Raw genomic sequence first — 26,423 nt, 5'->3', positions numbered from 1 at the left:
CCACAGAGTTTGCTGCACATAAGTGTTAGCTTATGTGGCAAAACTACTAACATTTATCCTGCAGATAATAGTTCTGCAGAAAGCTCTCCTTTCCAACAATTAGTTTATTGTCCTGCCCCTATTATTACATAGAGGTACAGGGGCACAAAAGAAGGTGTGAGTTTTATCTGTTAAAACTTCAGAAGGTGCTGTTCAAAAATCAGGATCTTATCATTTTATTTTTCTTAGTTGGAAAAAAAATATATCCATTTCCACTGCTGTGACAAACCAGTGAAGCTGTGTCTTGTTCTTCAGGGCCCTTTGAGGACTGCTGTCATGACTTCAGTATGAGAAACAGTGTGCTCCAAGCTTTCTGTATACTTGTTTTTACTACAGTGGGCACATTTTTTCAGCCTTCAAAAATGATAGATTTGTGTTTGAAGCTTTTTTACCACTGGATATATGGGTTTTTCTTCATCACTGGGTATTTCCACATTGCTTGCTTGTGTTCTGGCTTGTACCTTTCTCTTGGGCTGATGGGTGCTGAGAGGAGACAGCTAGCACTCAGATGAGTGCTTTTCAGAGGAAGAAGGCAGTTGCCTCTTTGCTACTGTGTCAAAGCAAATGGCACAGAGAAGGAATACTGGTGCTGCTTAGAGGTATAGAGGTGTTCTGCTCAGCGCTTCTCTCTTTCTAGCAGCAAAGGAAGGCCAGTTGTCAGGTTTAGGATGTGAAAAAGCTGAAGAAGTTTTCTATTTTCAGATGGGAAAAACTGCCTGAGAGTGTTTCCCTTCCAGTAAACTTCACCATTTGGGTTCCCTGGCTGGGATACATTGGCTTAAGCAATGTGGATCTGACCAGTTTTACAGCATCTCCTAATTAATAAAAGAATAATTCGACATCTGTAGTAGCATTCAAGTCTTGGCCCTCCTGAAGTGCTGGAGCTTTAGATTCTAGGCCATGTTTTATTAGGCCCAATAATGTGTGTTGGGATATTTTTTATATAGAGCTCATTGCATGATCTGCGTGTACAGGCAGCATTTTCAAGCAGTGATTCACAGATGAGAAGCAAGGAGAAAGAAAACGTGAGGCTTGTGGGAAATAATGCTTCCTTGTTTTGTTGCAGATACGTATTTGGGCTCGGAAAGAGGCAGTTAAGAACGGGTATGTTGACTATGCTTTAAATATCACAGGCCCAATATTTTCATTTCTGGAAGACTTATTTAACATCAGCTACCCTCTGCCAAAGACAGGTGAGATTATTTATTTTCTTTAATGGGCCACAAGTGGCTGCTGATGGTATAACATTCAAAGAAACAATGGTTTCTCTTGCAGTATTCTTTTTTTTGTAACTTACTATATTTGTGGTAAACAAACAAACAAACAAACAAAAAAAACCCTAAACTTGAACTCACTGAAATCTCAGTTATATCAAAAACAACCCTTTAAAGTAGTGTTTCCTAATAGAGTGGCAGGTAGGGCTACAAAGTGAAGAGAGTTATTCAGACATGTGGCTATTTCTGGGACGCATGAGTTGAGGATGCTGAAGTCCCCAGGTATGCCTTGTAAATCTTTGCTCACTGTAACTCACGTTTCCCCAAAACATTCCTTGCTTTCTTCAGTATGTCCTCATCTGGTTGTTGAATTGGCTGAGTGTTCCTATATATTTCTCCCTGGAGAAAGATTCCTGCAGATAAATGTGATTTCTGTCTAAAATCAATGCCAGGTTTAGTTAAGCCAAGCTCCAGTCAAGAAAGCAGGGAGCTGTCATGGTTTGATACTATCAGCACTGATGCAATGGGGATGCAATTATACAGATTGGTTGGATGTTGAAAGAACAGAAGGTGGGGCATATTGAAACTGACCTGTCCATAGTCTTGGCAGATTGCAGAACTTGAAGAGAATAATTTTTCTCCTTTCTTGACTTGAACATATTCTTGATTTGTAAGACTGTGTTTTTGGCATTTGAAAGAAAATCTGTCTAAATGTATTATCTCCCAGTGTAGTTAGAATAACACTCAGAATTACTCTTTATACTTCTTATGGAAAGTATCACAGGCAGTTGGTGCTCCTTTTAGATGTTGTTGTCTTAGTAATCATGCAAGGTAAGCAAGGATTGTAGGCAGTTATTTTTCACTTGTGCATTCTTCTGCTTAGCAGCATTGTTGATAAGTCGATTCATTATTATAAAATATTACTGACATAGAAAAATAGCATCACAGGCTTACTGACAAACAGAACTTCAGCTTCACAGAATGCTGTAATACTGTTACAATCCCCACATAATGTGATGCAATACCAGCTGCGTTTCCCACTTTCTCTGAAGTCTTATTTAAAGTTAGGATTATATCATCCAAGAATAGCTTCTTGTAAGTGCTAAAGATTTCTGCTGTGAACGCAAAATTAAAAATAAACACATTCAAATTTAGGGATGTTTATTAATTTGCTTTGGGCTGCTTTTAATACAATTATAAGAGACATCCCTCACCCCAAGTTGGCTTGGCTGTAAGCCTGCAGTGATATGCCTGGCTAATATGCATCCTTCTCTGCTTGAGTTTAGCACCATATGTATGTTATCTGCACAGTTCTTGGACTGGGTCTGGCCTGGGGTTCATTGGCTGGCAGTACAAGCCTGCTCCTGCTTCCAAAGTGGTCCCATACCTTTTGCAGAATTTGTTCTCTGCTACTTAGCTTAAGCAGTGTATCTTCCTCTGAGATCCTGGATGTCCCATCCAGGACACTCCTTTCCTCCAATTCCCACATTTGAGATGGAGAGCTGCTCGCTGTGCATAACGCAGGCGAGTATGGAGCTGACAGAGCTGAAAGTAAGCTTTTTTTCCCCCCTCGAAATAATTGTCTGGCTAAAGGCAAAGGTGAGTATCATCTTACACAGAAGGCAAGAGAAGATCATACAGAGGAAGATCTCTGAGAGCCAGAAGTGATCATGTTCTCTCCTAGCATGGGTAGAATACAGCCCTCGTTTTTGTTCAGGACATTTATGTGCACAAGATGCAGTATAGATTTGGGAATTTGTTGTATTGCTTCCTGAAATACTGGTAATCATAGATGAAAGTGATGACAAGAAGAGATTTCACTAAGCGTTTTCAAGGGTGCTGCCATAATCTAGCAAAAAATAAATAGATAAAGCAAATGTAATGCCTTTTAATTGCACACTGAATTCTAATCCAGCATAATACTTCCAAAAAATTTTAAATACTTTTTTTTTTTTTTTTTCCTGTTTGAATGGATTTAGATTTGGTTGCACTGCCTGATTTTGGAGCAGGCGCTATGGAAAACTGGGGATTAATGATTTTTGAAGAACCAGCACTGCTGTACCTCCCAACTGATAAATTCACAGGCAGAAAGACGATCATTGCCTTAATTGTGTCACATGAGCTAGCACACCAGGCACGTGGTAAAAAATTCTGTACATCTGTTTGTCTGTAGTGTTATTTCCTTCCAGATGGTGACTGAAGAGAAATAGTGAATAACTGTATGGGATGTGAGCACTAGGGAGTTGAAAGAGTATTCATATGATCATATGTTAATTGATAAATTAACATTGAGAGCAGATTTTGTCTTATTCTATCATTTGACAGACAGCACACCATCTGCATATGAGTTGATATAAAACTTCTAATGGACTCCTTCTGTTTTGTTGTTTTTTAATGCAATAAGTGAATGCTACACTAGAAAACACTGCAGGGGTGTGGGGATGGGATGGCAGTACTGTCTATATGCTGTGTACTTAGTATTGCAGTGGGAGAATTATTGGACTCTGTGTTCATAGTGGGAGTGCACATACAGGTTGCAAAAGTGATGTTTTTCTCTAAGAAACCTTGTAATATCATGGAACAAATCCAGTGTTAATACATTCTGTACTTTCGTGCGGATTTACAGAGTTTTTGGTGTTTGGTTTGGAATTACAATGCAACTTCACAATTGTTTTGACTACATCTAATTTACTGTTGCTTGCAAAGAAGAAAACACCTAGTCAAGAAAGCTAGCTGAGGATTTTAACATTATTAAAGTATTAAAGTACTTGGATGTCCTTCTGACAAGGTCTATAACTTTTCAGACCTTCAGATGAGCATACTGTCTTTATTGCAGGCCAATAAATTACGAGGACTGCTTGAAAGTAATGCCTCCTGTTTTACTGTGTTGGCCCTTGGCATCAGAGGCCCATGTTGGTGGAATGGCAGTAGAGGTTGAACCTTCTCACCAGTATTTGTTGCTGTGTGACAGATGGCAACAGAGGGGCCGTCTGACAGACTGGCACTGACATGCAAGTGCCTATGGAGCGACTGTGTGCCTCAGAATTCCTCTAAGCAGTAAAGGTTGCACCCATTGACATTCATCGATGCTTACTGCATGTTTATGGAGACCAAACAGTGGATGTGAGCACAGTGAGGTGGTGGGTGGAGTGTTTCAGCCATGGTGGCAACAGAAGTGGGTCAGCTCTGAGGGTGCACAGTTTTATGACTGCAGCATGAAGGCTCTTGTCTGTTGCTGGTGAAAATGCATGGCTACTGGTGGTGCTAGTTAGCCAGTTGTAGCTGACAATGCTTTGTCAAATGGTGTTATTGTGCTCTCTGTATCCGTTGTAGTTTCCATGCAGATAAATGGTAGGCATTACTTTCAGAGTGACCTACGTAAATGTCAGCAGATAATAAAGCTTTATTTCTTAAATAAATTTTTAAGATTGAAGAGATAAAGTACAGATCTTCAAATGGTCAGTTTTTTGTTTTTTGGTGTTTTTTTTTTTTTTTTGTTAAATTGCAGCTGAGTACATATCTTTTGTGCAAGTTTTATTGCTCACAAGGACAGGGATTTGCTGATTTTGGAAAAGATCATTTCCCTGGTTCTGTTTATCATCCCCTTGACAATTTCCTTTTGCTAAGAACATAGAAAAACAAAATTTATTGTTTTATTTATCGGTGATTCTTTGGAAAAATGTGATTTATTATTTTTTTTTTTAAAGAAATGTCCCATTTCTAATTGTAGCCTGATGTTATCTTTACTTTTTACTGGGAAGTATTTACTGGCACGATGCACTGATGTGCATATGGTATGAAATTGTAGATTAAGCATTTAAAAAGTAACTGCCTTCTGACTTTCATCAAAAAGCACCTTATTTTCCACTAAATTCTCACTATTTCCATCATGATATTCAGCTGACAAACACGCATCAAAGTCCTTCAGTAGGGATGTATGTGTTTAACCTACAAGAATGGAAACAGCATTGTAAGGTGATGTTGAGACTTTTTTTCTATCTATTTAAGTGGTTTGGAAATCTGGTTACAATGACCTGGTGGAATGACTTGTGGCTTAAGGAGGGCCTGGCATCTTACCTTGAGAACCTGGGAGCTACTTTTGTTGAACCCGAGCTTTCACTGGTAAGTAGCAGTGATTGTGGGATTCAGTAAGATAAGGCTCCAAAGTTCCAGTATTGGAGGAAGGAAAGGAAGATCGTGGTGTTAGCAACATTATTCTCTTCGAAGTGACCAGCAGGTCTCAGTTCTTCCCTTGATGTTCTCCACTGCTGAGGGCTGTGATCATGCCACTCTTTTACAGCCGAGCAGCTGTGATTCTGCACTGAGAAGGAGGTGAAGAACTGGACTGATTTTTTTGCCCCAGGTTTTCATTTAATAAACCCATCTGTTTATTCCTGGGTGGTTTCCCTTCCTATGTCTCCAGGCTCTTTGTGTGAAGCTGGACACGTCTAATGGGCAGTGGCTAAGCTAGGACATTTTACTCCATTGGGTCCATGGATGTTTTGTTGTGGATAAGGCAAATTTAGTACGCATAGTGCACTAAGTTGACCATATGATGAAAGCTCCTTTCTATTGTGATGGAATGGAAATAGGGGCAAATCCCACAGTGTACTGCAAAACTCCATCCGTTGTTAATCTGTGCAACTGGAGGATAAATGCTGCTGACAATAGCCATCAGCTGAGGTGCACTTGGAGGCACAATCAGAGATTGTATCTGCATGAGGCCCTCAGATTCTAAAGGAAGGAGAAACCCTTGGGCTGGGAAGGCCTGAGACTGCAGTTTTTGAAGATCTCCAAGAAGGAAACTCCACTGAGACTATCTGAGCAGCCTGTGTCAGCTCTCCATCACCCTCAAAGTAAAGAAGTGCTGCCTGGTCTTCAGATGGAGCCTCCTGTGCTCCAGTTCTTGCCCGTTTCCTCTTATCCTGGTGCTAAGCAGACAGAGCCCGGCTCTGTCCTCTCTGCGTCCTCCCTTCAGGTAAATACATTATTGAGCCTGTTCATCTCCAGGCTGAGGAGGCTCTCTCAGCCTCTCCTGTTAAGAGAGGTTATCCAGACCCTTTGTCATCTCCATGGCCCTTCAGCACTCTTTCCAGCAGCTCCGTTTCTCTCTGGTACCGGGTAACCCAGATGTGGGGCCCCATGCTCCCTATGTGCGCCTCAACAGTGCTGAGCAGAGGGGAAGGATTGTCTACCTGCTGGCAAGGCTTTGCCTAATACAGCCCAGGACACCACTGGCCTTCTTTTTAGCAAGGACATGTTGCTGGCTCATGTTCAATTCAATATCCACACAGGATCCTTTTCTGCAAACATGGTTTTCAACTGCATGGCCCCTGGTATTTGCTAGGGCTGAAGATGCACTCTGTTCCATCATCCAAACCATTAATGAAGATATTAAGCAGGACTGAATCCCCGAAGCACACCACTACTTGCTGTCTTTCCACTGGATCTTGGCTGCTGATCACTCACTTACAAAATGAATCTGGAACATTAAACGTACTAGCTGCAAACAAAGAGAAAAAATGGTCAACAAATTTGATCCCGTTAATTAAAAGCCTTTTGTCCTTCTTCTTGATAAGTGGATGTGCCCAAAGTGACCTGCAGTATCTTAAAAATGCATTGATTTTCTTCACCTACCCCATATGTCAAATGACATCCGGTCATAGGACAGCTGGGGGAAATTAAATGAGCTTTTGATGAAAGGAGAGCTTTACTGCTTTATGAAGAGGAGTGATTTTCCTCACCCGTATTTCTAATGGGTGCACAGTTAAGCTTTGCTATACTCATTTAGTTTTTAGTTTACTGTTTAGTGGTGCAGCAGGAGAAATATAGGATTCAGGAGGAAAATGTGGAATGCTAATGATGTAGAAATGTATATGACATACATGTTTTCAGTTTTCAGTGTTTGTTCATTTGGTGTTTAATGTAATTGACTTTTTCCCTGGAGTTCACAGTGCGATTGTCTTTGTCAGGTCCAAGCCCACTGTCAAGCTCAGACTGACAATTTTCACTGCCAGAAGTAGGTAGTGTTGCATGTGGAAGATGTTAGGATTTGTTGTGAGGCCCTTTTACTTCAAGGGGGTGGCAGGGGGAGGGAAAAGGATAATTCTTTGTTTGTTGACAGGCTATTCCGAGTAGTGCTAGCTACAAAATACACCTTCTCTAACTGATGATTTTCAGTTCAGCTGCGTTTTTTCTTCTTGCAGCATGAAATCTTTTATGATCACATCGTACAACCTGTCTTAAGTCAAGAAAATGACATAGAAGTTCGATCACTGTCAGAAAGTGAAGACAAGGTCAACGGATCATTTTCATTAGTTTCTCTGTTTGACAGCATCACATACAACAAGGTGAAAACATATGGAATAATTCTCGTTCCATCTTATTCTGAACTAATGTGATACTTATTATATTTGAGAAAAACAGAGAATATCCTGCTGAACTGCAATGCTTTGTTGATTTGTCATGCAAAATTTATTTCTGCTGCACACACAGATTTATTGGATGTTGCAAATTTCTCTACGAAACAAACAGAATGTTTTTTACCTCATAGGAATAAACTGACTTTTCTGAAATACAATTTGAAGAAATATTGCATGAATAATTGCAACAATAACTCATGTTTTCTCATAGCTTTTTTTTGTACTTCAGGGGGCTTCTATTACATGGATGCTTTCTGGTTTTCTGACTGAGAAGTTGCTTACCAGAGCTTTAAATGTAAGTTTGGAAAAGGACATCTTCATCTTGCTTTATAAGCTTGAAAATGATGAATGTACGAATTACTGTCTGCCTTGCTGATGTTTTTCACTGAACCTTCGTGAATTCTGATGCGTCTGTTTGTTTTCCTGCAGTCGTATCTGAAAGAATTTGCCTTTTCAAACGCCAACCAAGATGATCTGTGGATCCACATACAGTCGGTACTCAATTTATTTCTAGTCTTTAAATCGACGTCACTAAGTATTTGTAGAATGCTGTAGTGGAATTTGGCTATCTCTTTCACAGTCTTTCCTTCACATAAAATCTGCTTTGCCAGCTTTCTTGCCTTATATCTTCACAAGTGTTCATTTGGTTACTTAACTGTACTTGTGGTCAGTGAATCCAGGTACAAGGAGCAGAGAAATGAGATGCAAAATTAGGGTACAGTGGGTTTTTGGGTGCATGGATCACCTTTGTTTAAATGAAATTGCATAGCCTGTGTTTTTCTGGAGCTTAAGTTTTGCCAGATCGAAGTGTGTGATGCTCTGGACTTGGTGATCAGCAGTGTTGATGCATCACAGATCCTGCATGGTCTGTACCCACCATGGTAGATCAGCATTTCTCCCTTTGCTGGTTTTGTCAGAATAAGAAAACAGGCTCTAGTAAAAAAAAATTCTCATTTCCCTACCCATCTAAGGAAGTCTTCTACTGTAATACAGAAAAAAAAGGTTAAGAACAAGAGTTTCACAACTTTAGGTATGCAAGATTGTCACATATTCTAAGCCAACAAAGATTACTAATTCACACTGGCTGGGACTCCAGCTTGGTACCTTTTTCAGTGAGACTTTGATGTTCAATTTGCTCATCAGACTGTCATTTAAAATTGTGTTGTTTGCTGGCATGCTCATTTGAGTAAAAGTAACAAATTAAGTCTGTCATAGCCACATAGGCTTGTAAGTATATTCATGATAAAAAGAGAAATGTTGGCAGTCAAGTTATCATATGTCCCAATTCCCGTTTGCTGTCATGATAATAATGTCAATAATGTTCTTTACACTTTTTTACATTGATTTTGTGCATGACTCAAATATCAGCAAACTACAAAGCAATTACTTTCTCTAACACACTAGATTAAATCCTAGAGTGTTGCTGAAGCAGAATCAGTGAGTGACTGCTTGTTATAAATCTTTCTAATTTCCGTTTCTATTGAAGGTAGTAGATGCGCAAGATGAAGTTCAGCTGCCAGCATCTGTAAAAAAAATAATGGATTCCTGGACACGTCAAAGTGGGTTTCCAGTTTTAACATTCAATATAACCACCGGCACGATCAGTCAGGAAAAATTTCATAATAAAAAGCATGAAAACAGTACGGATATTTACAAGTATGTTTAATTTGTCTGTTTCATCAGAACTTTATACCCATGTTTTGTTTTATTTTGTTTTTCTATTTGCAGGAAACTCTTCACAATGTTTTGACTGATTTCTTAATTTTTTGCTTTGTGGCATGAAGTAAATTGTTTAAGATTGGAGTTTGCTGTAGTTTCTCTGAGGGTTGCTTTCCTTTGCTATAGTGAGATTTCCAGCCACATAGCAGCTTTGTAAGGAGAGGCATGGGCCATGAATGGATTGCAAGGCAGAAGTTTTGCCTGGCATTTCTTCATTCTTCATCTTTCAGTTGTTCAGAATAAGGAGCGGGCTGAATCACGCAGCAACTTCTTTCCTGTCAACGTTTTCAGTCTCGTTGTCATGGCAAAGACAGAGGGGTTGCATTAAACTCTCATCTAGACTACTCCTTTCTCAGAAAGCCTTGAGTACTTGCCATGAAACTGTCAGTGAGAATCACAGAGCGCCTCGACCTTTCTACAGCCGTGCTTTATGTTTAGATGCCTAAAAACAGTGGTGGAAGGAGCTGTCTCTGGCCACCTGCTTGGGAACCTCATGGCCAGGGTCTGAACTTTGGTAAAATTCAGCTCTTATTGTAAGCATTGGGATGTATGGACAAAGCCTGCAGGATGTATTCTTACCCAGGGAGAAATAAAAGAAAGGTAACTCAAGGCAATTTTTTTCAGACTGTGGTTCTGTTCTTGCAGACAGTGAAAGGACAGGGATTTTGATAGAGTTTCCTTTGTTTCCAAGCACCAGGAAAGGTAGAAAACTGTAGATTAAATTAGTTTTTAGAAAAAGCCAGATAACACAGATAAAGAGTTCCAAGTTAGGAATGTTGCGTCCATTACTCTAGTTACAGCAATACTTAATGCCACGTGAAGTTAAGCAAATCCAGGACAAACATTTCAGAATTTTTCATTCTCTTGAACAACTTCAGGCTGTCAAAACTTTCATCTCTTTTCTCTGGGAGATTTAGATTACCTGAGACATGAAATAAAAGCTGTTAGCATTACAGTTGTTTTGCTTGCCTGGAGCCATTTTTACCACATGCACTTTTAAAAAGGAGCTTTATAGTCTCCAGAAATCAGATGAAAAGAGGAAATTAAAAAATAAGTGGGGAAAATTGAATTATCTCCCGGAGAAACAAAGCAAGAGTACAGGGATGAAGTGGTACTTCAGCAGATCTAGCAAAATCCAGCACAGAACAGTCTAAATTTGAGTGCTAATTTAAATCCAAGCTAAAACTCCATTCCAATCAATGAACTTATGTGCTGATCCAGCATAAGTACAACCATCCGAAGACATTTTGTGAATCAGAGAGGAGAGAGGGAAGATCAGTAAGAAACTGATTTGCAGTCTAGTTTAGTGTCAGCAGTGAGGGTTTCTGTAAGAGTAAGAATTAATGATATTGCTTTTTTTTTCTTTTTTTTTTTTTCCGTAAGCAATACTTGGATTGTTCCTATTTCTTGGATGAGAAATGGATCATCACAGCCCTTAATCTGGCTTAATAACAGCAGCAGTAAGTAATTTTTTAAACGTGCTAAAACCAAGATGATAAAAAGCCACCTAATCCATCGATGAACAAAACATTGTGTTAATTTCACGTTATAATAGAAAAAAAAATCAGATTAATTATTATTTTTCCCTGTGTATGAATGCCTGTCATGAATAGATATTTTCTTTTGTACACAAATCCAAACTCCAAGCTGCTCATGCTTCTGTATTACTTTTGCTTCAGTAGATTCCACTGACGTTAGTGAGAGTTCATGTGTATAGGTAGGACCTCCGAGTTGGGCTGTGATACTTCAGAGTATGATCAAGCTCAACTGGTAGATATGAGGACTGAAAAAGATTAGAACTAGTTATGTGAACTGGCCCATATTTATTGAACGTGGATATCTGTAAAAACAGAAGAGAGTATTTTCTATGTAATTTAACTTGTTTATGCAAATCAAGTGCAAACATAGTCTTACTAACAGAGTAGAACTCTAAAAGGTTTTAAAGGCTTATAATAAAGAAGTGAGTTTATAGGCGTCTCCAATCAAATTCAGTTATTAATCCAAACAATTCAATTATTTCTCACAATTCTTTCTCATATTGCTTTCCTATAGGCAGCTGTATTTTTTGATGGAAAATAAAGGTAATCATTAGAATGAGTTAATAGTTTTTCTTTGGTAAGTCGGCCTTGAACTGCATCAGATCTTGAATCATTTAGAAGTAGATGCATAGAGTGATGTGTTTGTTGAATGCTTAAAAGCTACAATACATTGTGTGCATTTTTTAATCTCTCTGCCCTTTGTTTGCAATTGTCAAGAGCTACTTGACTTATCTTTCAGGCAAAAGATAACTTGAATGATTATTTCACAGTATGTGGACAAATTAAAAAAGCAATCAGTGGATGGAGGTGAAAAATCAGAAAATTTGCAGGAAAGAAGTATTAAGCAGTGCTTGCTTGGAAGGACTAGTGTTACATGGTAGGCTTCTATCATTAAATAATAGCAATTCCATTTCCTCACACATCATGTGCATTAATTAAATAAATATCATGTCGCATCTGCCTGAAAGAACTTAAAAAAAAGTGGAAATTCAGTCATTAAAACACATTCTACTCGTATTTGAAAGCCATGCATGAAACTTCCCAGAGCCTAGACTAGTAGCTTGCTTTCAAGTGCAGATTAAAAATTTTGATTTCAGTTTTGACTTTTTGATGTAAAGATAAACCAAATGGTTTCTTACACGGGTAGGAGTATTGGGGGTATTTTCCACTTCACTTACCATTTTGCCTCAAATTCTGTAATAATTTCTGCAGTGGCACAGCAGTACATCACAAGGAAACATCTCCAAAGTGCTGTTGTGTGTGTGTATTTTTGCTGGAAAGAGCTCCGTGGGAGCTAATACTTCTTACTTCTGAGCAAGTGAAATTAGGCTGCAAGCCCCAAGCTGGGCTGCTAATGATAGTCAAGCATGTTCTTGCACATCTCTGCTATGCAGTGCTAAAAGCCTGTCCTTTTGGTTTAGGACTTCTCTGGCAATCTCCAAATGCTTACCTTATGCTCATGTTAGTGTATTGGTCACTGGCAGGAAAAGACATGATCCCTAAGTGATGCATGTCTGTGTAGAAAAAATACAAAATGCTGGCAAAACTGTGCTACTGTGGTAGAACATATTTTCATTTGGCCTGGTGGTAGAGGCCAAGAATGAGCTGGATCTCTCTGTAGATGCATCTGAAAATGATAGTAATGATTAGCAGAACACTGAACTAGTATATGGAAAATACTACTAGTACCATATCCTAGCCACCCAGTCTTTTAAAATGTGCAAGCTAGTGTATGACGTTTGTTGTGTTGTCCTCTTGTTGAATTTGTGAAAATGACAAAATATGAATCCAAAACATATTGGAGTTTGAACCTTCTGTTCAGAGAACTGTCTGGACTACTCACCAATACTGATTCACTGTCTTAAGAGAGTTTGCTGTCTTCTTTCACCAGGCTGATCGTGCCCAGTTAAAGCAGCATGTTAGTCCTCTTCAGGCAGCTTAGAGCCTTCAGGAGGCTCTTATTGGAGCTTAGAGCCTCTGGTCCCCTGCAACATCCTGTGGTCTTTCAGGGGCAAATAATCAAACAAGCACCTAATGTAGGCAGTGGTGAGATGATATGGGAATGTGAGGAGTCTCTAGTAAGTAATGTAACTCAAGAGGGCTGCAGGACTTTCATTTGTAGTATTTTTTTTCAATTGTTTGCCTGTTGCATGAATTTAGCTGTTTTGCTTTCCTTATACTAATGCTGGAAGACAGTCAGTTCTCCTGCTGGGAGCCGAGCACTGTGTTTTGGAGCAACATTGGAAGTGGCAAGGCATGCTGAGGGTGGATGCCTAGGCACACAGGGGTGTTGTTGCTCATCCAGACTGGTGGTTTTTATACTGCCTTCCTGAGCTCTCCCAGCTGCCTGCTAGTCAAAAGGTTGGAGGTGCACATGTCTTCAGCCACCCCTTCGCCATCTTCAGGGTGCTCAGTTCCTCAAGGATCAGGTGCTCGTTGAAGTCCTCCTGCTACATAGAGCACCTAGATTCTGTGAGATTCTGGGTACAACCTCAAACTTGCATCTCAGGGGAGCATAAATGCAAGAGAATTCGGCAGCATGCAGAAAATGAAATACTTTCTCATGTCACTTTACAGAAGTGTTTTCTGAAATGCAAGTGTCAGAATCAGAATACGACTGGATCCTACTAAATGTAAATTTAAGTGGATACTACAGAGTGAACTACGATCAGTTAAACTTGAAAAGATTAGTACACTTGCTTGAAAATGATCCAAAGGTAAGATCATGTATATATATGTTTTTTTCAAGCTTGTAAACAGACTTCTTTCCATGTATTTCTCCCTGCATTTTTTACCAGTAATCACACTGATGAAAACCTGGAACAACAAGAACTCGTGTTTGTCATGTAAGAATAAATGATCCACTATTGCACAACTGAAGTCAATGGCAGTCTTCCATAGTGGAATAGGAACAGGCCCAAATAGTTTCACACAGGCATTAAGTTGAAAAATAACATACAAGGGATGGCATTCTGTCGTCCAAGTTATCTTAGTAAGTCTCTTAAATTTCACTCAAAGAATTGTCAGTATGCGTGCGCGACCAAGATTTATCTGCTACTAGGTAACCATGGAGAGGAAAAATGGAAGAAAGCTTTTATTTCCACCAAAGCACAATCTTTCTGTTAATGAAATGTTAACAAAAGCATCGATTTGAGGTGTCTGTGCATTTTGTGATTCTTCTGATGTTCCAGTCAGTCAGTATAACACAGAGAAGATTTCATGTCACCGTGTGGGCTGGCAGTAAAGGACACATGGAGCAGCCTATTCAAATGGCCTTCTGTGATGTTGCATAGCATTTAATGTTTCCAAGCCTGAGAAGGGGTTCTGGTAATCACATTGATTCATTGGATTTGACAACAAAGCTGTGCAAGTTTAAGCACAGTCTGAGACTCTCAAATACATGTGATCAGATGACTTCTCTGGAAGGTCTAAACCCAAAGCTGATGAGAGCGCATAGGGTTGACCAAACCTCTCTAAGGCCCATCAGCTTTGTTTCTTCTGAGTTTTTCTTCACAGCAAATCTAATCAGGACAGACTTACTGTGCCAGCTTGGGGCCACGCTTAATGGCTGGTAGAAGGTTGGCTAGAGCAGTAGCTGAGCCATATCAGAATGGAAACAGTGAGGAGGGGAGAAGTGACCTTTCTTGGTCATGTAATCTGTGATTCAGATACTCTGCTGTGGACTAACCTGAAACTTCAAAAGGAAAAAAACATACCAGAGTGAAATAACAAAGTAAATATTAGGAAATGTACAACTTCCAAATTTTAGTTTTAATTCTAATATGCAATAAGAGGGATCCTCAAGTTCCACACATAGGTGTATATTTTTATATGTAAGTGCTCCTATAAGCACATAAACAATCTCAGCTTAAAATACAAGATCAATTTTAGCATGTTTTGTAGAAGATTTTGGCTTATAAAAGATGCTAGTGACTTTGCCTTACACTTTTTATTACTTCGTTATAAGCCTTTTTATTACTCTTAATGATGTGACTAGGTCTACTAACACCACATTGATGCCTTCTGCAGGCTATTCCTGCTGTCAGCAGGTTCCAGCTGCTAGATGACATTTTTGCATTGGCACGGTGAGTGTGTTTTGCATATGTCTTAGAAAATGATTAAACTACATGATCTAATTCAACATTTGTACTTCTGCTCCATTCACTCCTAACCATATGCAACTCTTATGAACAACAGATGTTCAACAAAATGATGGAGGACTACCAGTGTTGGGTGATTTCTTTTGAAATTACTTTTAGTTCGTACCCTTCTCTTAGCAAATACTTTAAGTAGTAGAACTGTCATGAGCACTATGAAGACTAACCTAAATTTGTTGTAAGGGAAAATAACTTCTAAATGAAGATAATGAATTTTCCTACGTTTGCTTTGGAGAGCCTCAGCTATGCTCTCCTGCATGACTCATAACACCTCTTTCATCTCCCCTGTGGATGGATCGGTTGATCATTCACCTCTTGGCAGAAGAAGACCACAAGATACTTTTGCTGTGGGTGATGCAGTTCAGTAGAAAATCACTTGGTTAAAAATAACCCAGTGTTCTGTTAGTTTTCCTGTCACTCACCCTTCCTTCTGAAAGCAAGGCAGTTCTCACAGGAGGCTCATGTTTAGAAGCTGTGGGACTGTGCTGCTGCTGAGCTCAGCAGTGCTGTGGGGTGCTAAAGATGAAATAAATAGATCTGTGTCATAGTCATAAGAGAGATGTCCAAAGCATCAGGGTCCTGGGATGTGGGAGCTCAGGCAGTAGGTGGCTGAAGCACACTCCAAAGCCTGCAGAGGTGGTTCTGAGAGCAGGAAGTCAAAATGCTAGCAGTGTTTCTACTCTGGAGTTTTCTGTTCTGGAGGAGTGAGGAGTGAATTGGCTTTTTTTGGGGAAAGAATGCATTCCATGCTGGCTCCATGCTGAGGCATGGAAGTGCCATGCTGAAATTGCTAATCTCTAGGGTAGCATGCATGTGGTTTAAACAGTTTCATTTTATAGTAATGCTTATTCCATGAAAGAATACGTACTGAGAATCTCCTCTTTGCCATAAAAAGACAAGTGTATTATAAATGAAATCTCTCTTTGAGTGGGGCTGATGCATGCTGCAGACACTGCCAGAATACATACTGCCATAATTACCCCATTCCTAGGCACTATGCTCTTCAATGTATTCATTAAAAAGTTCAGCTTTTAAATGACACGCCATAGTTTGACATTTATTTTAATATTACAGTGCCTTTTCTAGGTGACTTCCCACCCTGCATCTCTATGTTCTATCATCATAAATAAATGGATATTCATGGTAGATAGTTAGTGTGAATAAGCATGTTCAAGTACAAGTGGTTTTTGTCTTCAAATAGGTCTGGATATATTGAGATTGAAGCTGCACTTGAACTAACAAAGTACCTTGCCAGAGAAGATAAACTCTTTGTATGGAACGTGGTATTGGTAAATCTAGTGCCTGACAATGTGGAAAGTACTCTGAAAAACTATGAAGTATACCCACTTTTGAAGGTATCAACTTCTTTTATTAGTTAGGAAAGATACTAGTCCACTTAAATAACAGTGACTAAAAGGGATGCTTTCTAAATTCTCATGAAAGAACGAGCACGATGGGTAATATTTTGTATAAATGCACTTGCATGATTTTGCCAACTTCTTTAAATAGGAGGTACGTGTTTATCTGTGCTAGTCAATGGTAAACAGCATCGCCTTGTGAGCAGTTCTTACTGGATAGCAGAAATTTGTTTGCATTCTTAGTATTAACCTTCATTTTAGTTCTTTTTGTGAAACAAGTTCAGAAAAAGCTATATGAAGAGAAAGAAAGAAGTGTCTTGAGATACTGCATGAGATTATTTTATTCCATATTTAAGATACGTGAGATTATATTTTCTTTCTTTTAATAGTAGCAATCTCAAAGTAGTAATTCTCTTATGTTCTCAGTATAAGTATGTTCAAAATATGTGGTAAACATTTTTTCTTTTGGGAACTTGTTTTTTCTGTCTTTTCTCTGAGAAGGATCATTTATTTTCTTTTGTAAGCTCAGATCTGTTAGCACTGTGAAATAAGTAATTTCCCCAGTTGAATAGCACAAGCGCATCGAATTCCATGATATTTATTTTATATGTTTCATTTTAATGTTCTTTATTGTCAAGAAAGCAATAGAGGTGAATTTTTAGGATGAATCTGAGTAAGTAAAGAAAAACACAGCATAATAAATACATGCATTTAAATGAAAATAATTTTTCTTTCCCTTCTTTTAAAAGAAATACCTTTTAAAGAGAATGTTGCCAATATACCATTATTATGCAGGTTTTATTCGTCAAAATGTTGATGCTTTGGAAGATGACTATTTTGCTCAGTAAGTATTCTCCTTTTCTCAAGATTTTGATAACTAACACACTGTTTGTCTTTGCAAATTTAAGTGCAAGATATAGGAAAATGGTCTGGAAATGGGGAAATGGTTTGGAATTAAGAATTGTTGTTCTCATTGCTCTCACTGGTCTATAAACGTGTTACTTATTTGTGATGATACTTGCAATGAAAATGCAGTATGTTGGGATTGTTTGGGATATTGTCAGCATATTTAGCGAGGGTAAGAGATGATCCTTTAATAATATGAGTGGTAGCTCTTGTTTTTTGGAGAGTAGGTTTAACAAGTTGCAGCTCATTTTGGAAAAACCTATAGCAGTTGTTCAGATAAGCTTTATGCATCAATCACTAGAGCTTTAAAATAATTCATTTTGTAAAGCCACAGCCTGTTAGGATGATTGAGTCTAGGCGCATCCAAACCAACAGCATTATAAAAAATGCAGAAACCTAATAAAAATTACAGTATGTAGGTAGCCTCGCTGACATCCACAATACTAATGTCAGGAGCCCATTTTTGGCAACTTAATTTTTTAACTTTTATTAAAACTCAAATGCTTCTGGTAGAGGTTCTCCCCCGTTAACTGCACGATGTGCAGAAATTGGGGTCAAGCACAGTTTGAGTACTTCAAATGTGGAATACACATCTTTTACTCTTGCTTATTTTGGCTTTCCTTCAAGAGTGTATTTGGAAAAATTTTTTGCAACAGCATGCTGGCTGGGTCTCCAAGACTGTTTGGATCTGTCATCTGAATTGTATACTAAGTGGATGGACAACGCTGAGTACAAGTAAGAAATATAATGTGCTCTGAGAGATGTGCATGTGCAAGGGATGTGGGTGGTTGAGGGGCTTTCACAGGGGCAGGCAGGATAAGAAAGGGCTCTGTACACTGCTCATTCCCCCAGATCTACAGAATTTAAGCAAAGCAACAACAAAACCTCAAAAGAAAAATAATAAATGCAAAGTTCCATGTCTTCTGCAAATTTCAGCTTTATGTTGACTTCATAATTATTGTTGAATATTGCATACTTTTTTCCATGAAGACCAAGATCTGCTTAACTACATAGCAGATGAAACTCAGGTTAAGACTAATATACCATGCTGTCCGATCCCTTTGCCCTAGCTCAGCCCTGGGGGGCATCGTGTGCTGACTCAAGTTCTAGGCTTCCCTAAGTAGAACAGAGTGAAGCAATGCTGGCATGGCAATGGCATGAGCATCTGCCCATGGTGAAGGTCATTCACATTCTGTATTTGCATGAACAGGGGCTGGGAAGGGCTGTCAGTTCTCATGCTGATCCTGGAATCTAGTGGCTAGGTTTCTGGTCTGTGAGAATGAAGTCAGGCTTTACTAGCATCAGATATTCTGTTTTAGTGTGTTTCATTGTTAAAGAAATCTTACACTGTATTGAAATTCTTATTCCTTTCCTCCCTCTCTCTTCTGATGTTTTTTTTTTTTTTTTTTTTCCTATGCAATAGTCATATAATATTGGCCCTGGTGAGTGAATATTTAATATTAATATTATTCTTATTTATTATACTTGCAAAGAGGCTAATATTTTGTCTTACTCCTACATCTGCTACTATGTGATTGGCTAAGTGCTTGTGTTTATATTTTGGTAGTAGTGATTTAGTAATCATCTCATTTTAAAGAAGATTTAAAATGCTGTACTTAGGCGATAAAGCAAAAAATGTAATTAGACTAAACACATCCTGGTGTGTTTCAGAGAGGATTTTCTTACTATCCCACAATAAAGAAAGCAACGCTTTGTAGAAATCTGAGACCAATGCAAAATACCTCCTTCATTAAGAGTACTCAAAAATTTTTTCCTCGTGGAATTCTATGCACCTCATCTGAGTTTAGGAGCTGAAGAGTCTGTGAAATATTAGCTCATCTACTTTTAAATTATATGGAGAAGATTAATTTTGCTATCCTGAGATGACACTAAGTTTGGAGATGCTTTACAGTATTGAACTTTATGTGTTTATAAGTATAGAGAAAAAAAAAACAACACTAGTTTTATGAAGTGAAAGAAACAAACCACATTTTAATGAAAAAAACATGTGAAGTAGACAACTTATTATGTTTCAAATAAAAATAAAAATAATAAAAAAAAACAACAAACAGTTCTTTTTCAGTTAAGGAGGAGGTTTTACATACATTGTGTAGGAAAAGGACACGGCAGACTTCACGGAAAGATCCCTTTAGCTGGTCTCATGTTCTCCATTTTGAAATCAGAACTCCTAATGGCATATGATAGTTGCTTCATCATAAGTGAACACCAAATGTGTTACCATACCCAGTAGGATTCTCAAATATATGGAAGGCAGTGGTGCTTCTTCCTTTCAGATAAGGTGATCATCTTTCATCTGAGCATTTCCAGCCAGTTTCTGACTTCCCAGAACATCACTGGACTTGTTATGATGTATTATTTTCACTTTTGTGAACATTGTGTCTCAAGAGCCATGACTCCCATCCAGTTTCTCAGTTTAACTTTTTTTTTTTTTTTTTTTTTTTTTTTTTTTTTTTTTTTTTTTGCTTATAGGAGTGAAATGGAGCTGTCTGAGTGATTTGGGGTTACTGGCTCATCTTTCTCTTTTGAAAGAAAGAAATGAGTCTGGGGGGAGGAATAGTGTTCTTGTACATTTCAGTTACATCCTAAAGCTAACTGTGAAATTCTGTTGCCATCAAAGGTTACAAAATCATTATGACACATCTGCACTGACTCCAGGAAAATGGTATAAGTTAATGCACCATTCTTTTCAGGAGGTTTTTTTTTTCTTTTTTTCTTTTTTCCCTCATCCTTCTGAAGGTTCACATAACAGAATCCTGGTAGAATTCTCAAACCACATGACTACTTCCAAGTAAAAAAACACTAAGAAATTAATAAGCTCAGCACTTCAATTAACATAACCCCAAGCTCCATGGACTTTCTCTTTGAACAGTACAACATAGACCACTTCAGGTCCACCATAGTTGTCACCAGCCAGTAGACCAGTATCCCATATGCTGCCTGTACAGCCTGCCTTCACTGCTCAACATCAGAGCTGCAGCCAAAAGACATGTAGACTTCTACACTCAATAAGCAATTTCTTCTTGAAACTATTAAGAGTATATAAGAAAAGCCACATTTTAGGCAAAGCTGTTTTCATAAGGCATCTTTAAAGTATGAATTATAATAACTGCATACCCTACACATCACACATATGCCTATTGAGGCTTCTTCCTTCAAGATTATGAAATAGTTCTTAAAAAAAAAAATTGCTTGCCTTTGTAACTCAAATTGAGTTACCACCTTGATGTAAACACTCAGTTTCAGCCAGCATCATTGTTGGTGGGAAACTCCTTATACTTCAGGGCATACCCTAATAAATAAATCCAAATTATTTCTTTGTAATTTTATATTTGTAAAATCTATATCCATACCAAGCATCCCAATGCTTTCTATTATGGCAGTGAAATCAGGACGGAAATCCACTTTTTACATGGGTAGATATTAATAGGATAAGAGGGACTGGTTTTGACCAAGAAGAAAGGAATTTCAGATTAAATGTTGGAGAAATCTTCTCTGAGAGGGTGGTGAGGCACTAGCACTGCTGCCTAGAAAAATTGAACTCTCCACGCCTGGAGGAGTTCAAGGCCAGTTTGGATGAGCCCCTGGGCAGCCTGATTTAGGAGATAGCCCATAGCACAGGGGTTGGAATCGATGATCTCTGAGGTCCCTTCCAACCCAAGCCATCCTGTGAGCCTATGAAATCTCCAACGCCTACCAGGACAGTTAAACTCCCTGCTGCTTACTTTTACAGTTCTTAAAAGTGATGTCTGCATCAGTCCTCAGAAGCAGTGAAATTGCTTCTGATAAACTCTTTGCAATACCAGTCAAAGCATCGTTGGAAATGCGTCGGTAATCCTAGATAGGAAAAAGTTAACTCACCCAATTGACAATAGAGCATCTAGCTACAAAACACTCATTATCAGGAAGCAGCCTTCATCCAAGAGACATTCTCCTACCAAGGCTAGCCCTTAAATGAGCCCATGGAGAGGTGAGCTTTGTGAATTGCTTGCACCTGTGCTTTCTTTGCCAGCCACACCTTCACCAGTTCAAGCTGTGACATAAGAGGTCCCTTACCATCTGTTATCCAAAATTCCTACTAGACTATTATAGTCCCTTCCCCTTTGGATGTTTCTGTCTTCTAGTCTTTCTTCTGACTAGTATTTACTTTAGTATTGACCCCATTTCTGCTCGTATTGACCTCATTCTTTCTAGAATGGCCTAGCGAAACTAGGAATTTTTCTCAAATTATTTTTAAATTTGAAGAAAGACTTCTATGACCAGAAAGTTGATTGCTTTTCTATCTTCTGGTGTAGGATAACTTTTACACCCTTACCATCTCAACCTTACTTAAGTAATTCTATGCAGATTAACAGTATGCTAGGGAGAAGTTAAGTGCTTGTTTTGTAGCACTGAGATCCATCCTGCTGCCACGGGGAATTTGTCCAACATACCATTAATTTGAACTATTTTCAGATAGCTTGCAATACAGTAGATAAATTGCTAATACTAGAAATTGCTGATCTGTTTTAATGTTAGTGGCATGTCATTGCCACAGGAGAAGCTTTCTGTTCAGCCTTTGCATGTGAAGTGTTGTATTACGTGGACAGTGATTGCATTTATTTTCTGTTATGAAATACTCTGCTGTGTTGGGGAAAGTAAGTAATAGAAGGGTGCTTGTTGCATGGAGAAATGTCACTTCAACTTTTGTTTATGTTGCCCATGTCTTTCTTACTAGATGTATTCATGGAAGAAAATCTTGTCTGGGATGATGCTTATATGCAGTTGCACCCTCTTTAATGGTGTGATTGCTGTACCGTGCTGTGATGTGCAAGAGTGGCATTGATGGCCGGTACACAAACTGGCTTGACCCAACTGTTTTTAAAAAAAGTGTTTTTCTTGCCTTAAAGCTGCATGTTTTATTAATGTTTAAACTGTAATTAAAATTAACAGTTTTGTTTAGGTTGCTATTTCATGTTTTTCTTACTGCGCATCCTTCAGCTGAAAATAAACATTTTCTTATTACCATTTTATAACAATACAGTACTTCTAACTATATTTTGCTTCACAGAATTCCATTTTTAATTAGAAGAACTGTCTGCTGCTATGGCGTTGCAGTAGGAAGTGATAAAGAATGGGATTTTGCATGGGAAATGTATAAACATAATGACTCCACAACGGAAGATAAAGACATCCTCCTCTCTGCCATGAGCTGTGCCAAAGAATCGTGGTTACTTCACAGGTGCTCTTGATTGAAGCATGTCTCTGGGGTACTGCACCATACAAACCTGTCAGAAGTTTGCCTGCCACAGAACCACACGTGATATACCAGTGCTAGAATCTTATGAATTTTCTTAAGGAGAAAATATGATAAACAGTGCAAACATACGTGATCCTTTTGCTGATATAACAACTCACATTCGTTGTTGACTGAGAAAAGGACTTCTTGAGCTGGTAACTAGCATGTCATGTCTAACACCACCAGTGGACCTGTCGATATAATTCCCCTTCTGAAGTGAAAGTATACCTTCAGGTGTTATAGCAGACTGGTAACTAATCCCATAATTGCATGTTGTATGAAACCTCGTTCCCTTTAGTTTTGTTTCCTGTCATTTTTTTCAACTTTGAATCCACTGGCTGCCTGTACACTCTGCATAGTAAGAAACAGTATTTATCATAATTCTCCCTGATATTTTTCCCCACCACTTATGATTTTATATTGTCTTCCCATATCTCTGATTGCCTTCCTTGGCTAAATCTCATAGCCTCCTTAGCCCTTTGTAGAATTCAGATCACCCATTCCTAGGTGAAGGACAAAAATGAAAATAGACTTACTAATAAGCTGTTCATTCTTTGAAGTACAGACTGACAAGGAGACATCATATTTAGATTTCCAGTTTGGAATATCATATTTAGTATATTTCACTGACATCCTCACAATGAGAATGTCACTTTATCAGCAAAAATATATTGAAGATGAGTTCTCTGTTTTGTCATGCCCACATTACCTGAAGAATATCTCTGAGGACAGAAGTTTGCCAGTGATAGTCTAGAGAATCCAACCACTGGCATAAAAATACGATGAGTCTAATGCTCTGAAAGTAGTTGAGTTTTTTCTTCTGCCAGCCACCTTGTGATGGTTGAGTAGGAAGAACAGATAAGACTGAAAACACAGCCAGTTAGATTGAGAAGACATGTCTGAGCAGAGCTATGCTGATTTTCCACCTAACCTGTGGTCCTTTGGTGATTTTGTTATTGACACAGGCTAGCACTGGTCCTTGTAAAGCTGTAAGTTATATCAGAAGAAGACAGCAGCTCAGGAAGTTGTGACGATCTCCTTCCTCTGTGTGCAGTAGTTGTTGACAAAACAATCTCTTTTTCTAAGCTTCAACCTGAAAGTCTTTTAGGCTGAGGAATCTTACACTGTGTAGTCCTCAGTATAGTTTGTCCATTTGGTCAAACATATTCATGGCATGCAAATGGGAGAAACCCAGCTCACCTGCTCTACCAACAAAGTGGCTGCTTGTAATACTCTGACAAATGCCTGTAGAAAGCAGGAGACTGTAAAGTTATACAACAAACAGTTATTTATTTACTTTTTCAAGATATCCAGGCACCCACTCTCATTGATGTTAGTGTCAGGCAGTTAAATGTTTATGAAATCATGACTTAGCTTACTTGAGAGCACCTTAGATACCTTATTATTGAAACAGAATCCTTCTATGTAACAGCATGCCTCACTTCTAGCTCATTCTCCAGGCTCTGTCTGTTTGGAGTTTTCTCCAAAATTTTGGGAGCAGTTTCCCTTTCCATGAGGTTATCTGATTAGAGGGGTTATCCGGAGTCTTTCAGTAAGATATACAAAAAAGGAAATATCTCCTGTTGTGCTACACACTCATTTTACTGAGAAGTGGAGAGCAAATGGGCAAGAACAGGGAATTTCACCAACATAAGAACAAAATACAAGCAGAGTACACAGCTCTGAATGACCCCAACTTTGGTGTAACTGTCAACATTCCAGAATTTGGGTAGACAGAAATCTTCCTGAACTGATATGTAATTCCAGATTATGACTGTTAAACAGAAAGTAATATTAACTTTTTTTCTGACAGATCCTTGCGGTATTGGCTCAGTGATACACAGTTTTCTTCCAACTGTACAGCAAACATCCTTGAATATGTAGTGTCTAAGGACACTGGGCACCGTATAGCCTGGGAATTTGTTACAGAAAACTGGTCGCTTTTAAGTGAAAGGTATGGTAACCAACCTGTTATGATTTCTTTTTATTTCTGTGTTTCTTTTGCACCAAGTGCAAATTTTCCTTCCAGAGACAACATAGTTTGTAATGATTGATGCAGTTTCTTAAGTACAGAGACCACATCATTATCATTAGAGCTTAATGTCAAAGAAGAGCTCATGTCAATTACAGAATGCTTTGAAATTAGTCTGCTCATGACTGTTCCTGTGTTAAACTTTCTGGAAAGTCTGACCCTTACTTACCTACTTAAAAGGGGAGCTTTCCCAAAAATCTGAGTTGTGAGATAATGAAAGATAAAAATCTGGCTCCTGGAGTACACATTAAGATGTGCTTTGTGACAAGTGGTGTGGGAAACTAGTAATCATGATGTAAGAGAAGGCATTACTTATGTATCTCTATGACAGCTACCATGCAATATATAGTTTCCCACTTTTTGCTGTCCAGGCAGCATTTCACATCAGATGAAACAAACATCAGAACAAACTTTAGAATGGAAATAAACTTGTCCTTTTTTACTGATCTGGAAAAGGAGAAGCGTGCATGACTGTGATGGTTGGCTGTCACAGCACAAGTGTTCTTTTGATATTGAATGATAGAATGGCGGCAGCCCATAGACTGCATTCAATAGATTAGACTGTAATTATATACCCTTGCAATCAATATAATTAAGCTTGAGCAGAACATGAGCAATCTAAGCATAACTAAAAGGAAAAGGGAAAAGCCACTTGCCATGTAGGCAAAGTAAAATAATATTAGCAATTACTCTTACCTGCATATAAGCAACAATTTCTTTATTTCAGCATTGTCAGGACTAGTAAGTGACAACTACCACTAGCTGGTGTTGGGGCATTCTGTTCATGGGATTGAGACTCCATGCCAGTTGTGTGATTAAAAGGATGACAGAAGAGAAATCTTCAACATGAGAGCCTAAGAAAAAAGTTAGAGTAGTTTGGATAGTCGATGACCTGTAATCATTATAGCCTTTCAATGTCCTTGAGGAGAACATTGTTTAGACTATCATGTATTCATTTACATATTCCTTTGTATAAGCTGGTCATGTGAACACATTACGCAAGTGCTCCCATTGACCCGCACTGTTCCTGTGGTCAGCAGCATCTTGCCCTGTGCACCGGCCCTGTAGATAAATAGTTTCAGGAATAGTAAAAACAGCAAAGTGATGTTGGAAAACTGGAAGTCAGGAGGGTGACTAAGAGTTTTAAAAGTGAGCAGACTTGAAAGAAAGTGCTGGAACAGAACAATTACCTTCATGCTGTGAGCATATCATTGATCTTCACAGATGAGAACATCACTGACTTGAGTTTTTTCCGTGTTTTTTATCCAGGTTGCCTGTAATATAGTGTGAAGTAGTACAGGCTTCCTGTGGGCAACTGGTGAATCTTTTTAGTTCTTGTTTGACGTTCAGCCAGACAGTTCTACAAGCAGGAGAAAAACACATTGCTTGGAAACCCCCTGAAAATGGAAAACCCATATAGTCTAGAAATGGGTTCGTCCACTAGTGTTTCATAAGCACAGGTGTAAAATGCAAAAGGTCCTAAACTCTTTTCCAATGGCAGCTCATACTCTCTTTGTAGAGATGGTGGATTGACACATACAGATTTTGAAGGGATTTGAGGACCACTAACACTATTAATCTCTATTTAAAGTCCTAATCCACCCAGCTTGGATGTTAGCTTTATACATTGTCCTCAGGACACTAACAGACATGCCAAGATTTTAGAATTGATAGTACTTATCATTTCTACATGGATTTAACTTTATGAGCTCATAAAAGTTATCTTTTTATGTCAATTATTC

General features: G+C 38.6%; 1 protein-coding gene and 1 long non-coding RNA gene across 6 annotated transcripts in view; one reads left to right on the top strand and one right to left on the bottom strand.

Moving 5' to 3' along the window:
- Nucleotides 1-26,423, top strand: part of LVRN (laeverin) — a 36,078-nt gene that overhangs the window by 5,936 nt on the left and 3,719 nt on the right. For 2 of the 3 annotated variants that reach the window (XM_085212594.1, XM_085212595.1), the window contains exons 4-18: nt 1,106-1,232; nt 3,233-3,387; nt 5,262-5,375; nt 7,460-7,603; nt 7,905-7,970; nt 8,105-8,170; nt 9,162-9,331; nt 10,778-10,854; nt 13,510-13,649; nt 14,962-15,017; nt 16,291-16,444; nt 17,197-17,291; nt 17,981-18,088; nt 22,422-22,592; nt 24,463-24,603. In XM_085212594.1, coding sequence (XP_085068720.1) covers nt 1,106-1,232; nt 3,233-3,387; nt 5,262-5,375; nt 7,460-7,603; nt 7,905-7,970; nt 8,105-8,170; nt 9,162-9,331; nt 10,778-10,854; nt 13,510-13,649; nt 14,962-15,017; nt 16,291-16,444; nt 17,197-17,291; nt 17,981-18,088; nt 22,422-22,592; nt 24,463-24,603 — 1,784 coding nt within the window. Of the gene's footprint in view, nt 1-1,105; nt 1,233-3,232; nt 3,388-5,261; nt 5,376-7,459; nt 7,604-7,904; nt 7,971-8,104; nt 8,171-9,161; nt 9,332-10,777; nt 10,855-13,509; nt 13,650-14,961; nt 15,018-16,290; nt 16,445-17,196; nt 17,292-17,980; nt 18,089-22,421; nt 22,593-24,462; nt 24,604-26,423 lie in introns of those variants that run through there. The other variant, XM_085212596.1, reaches the window with a different exon arrangement.
- LOC146542383 (uncharacterized) overlaps nt 19,316-26,423 on the bottom strand; it is a 27,369-nt gene continuing 20,261 nt past the window's right edge. For 2 of the 3 annotated variants that reach the window (XR_014880282.1, XR_014880281.1), the window contains one exon: nt 19,316-26,041. This is a non-coding gene — a long non-coding RNA (uncharacterized LOC146542383). The remainder of the gene's footprint in view (nt 26,042-26,423) is intronic. The other variant, XR_014880283.1, reaches the window with a different exon arrangement.

The sequence above is a fragment of the Meleagris gallopavo genome, chromosome Z (genome assembly GCF_905368555.1).
Source record: "Meleagris gallopavo chromosome Z, MGAL_WU_HG_1.1, whole genome shotgun sequence".
Taxonomy (NCBI): Eukaryota; Metazoa; Chordata; class Aves; order Galliformes; family Phasianidae; genus Meleagris; species Meleagris gallopavo.
The sequence above is the reverse complement of the archived record's forward strand: the minus strand, read 5'-3'. Positions and strand labels throughout refer to the sequence as shown.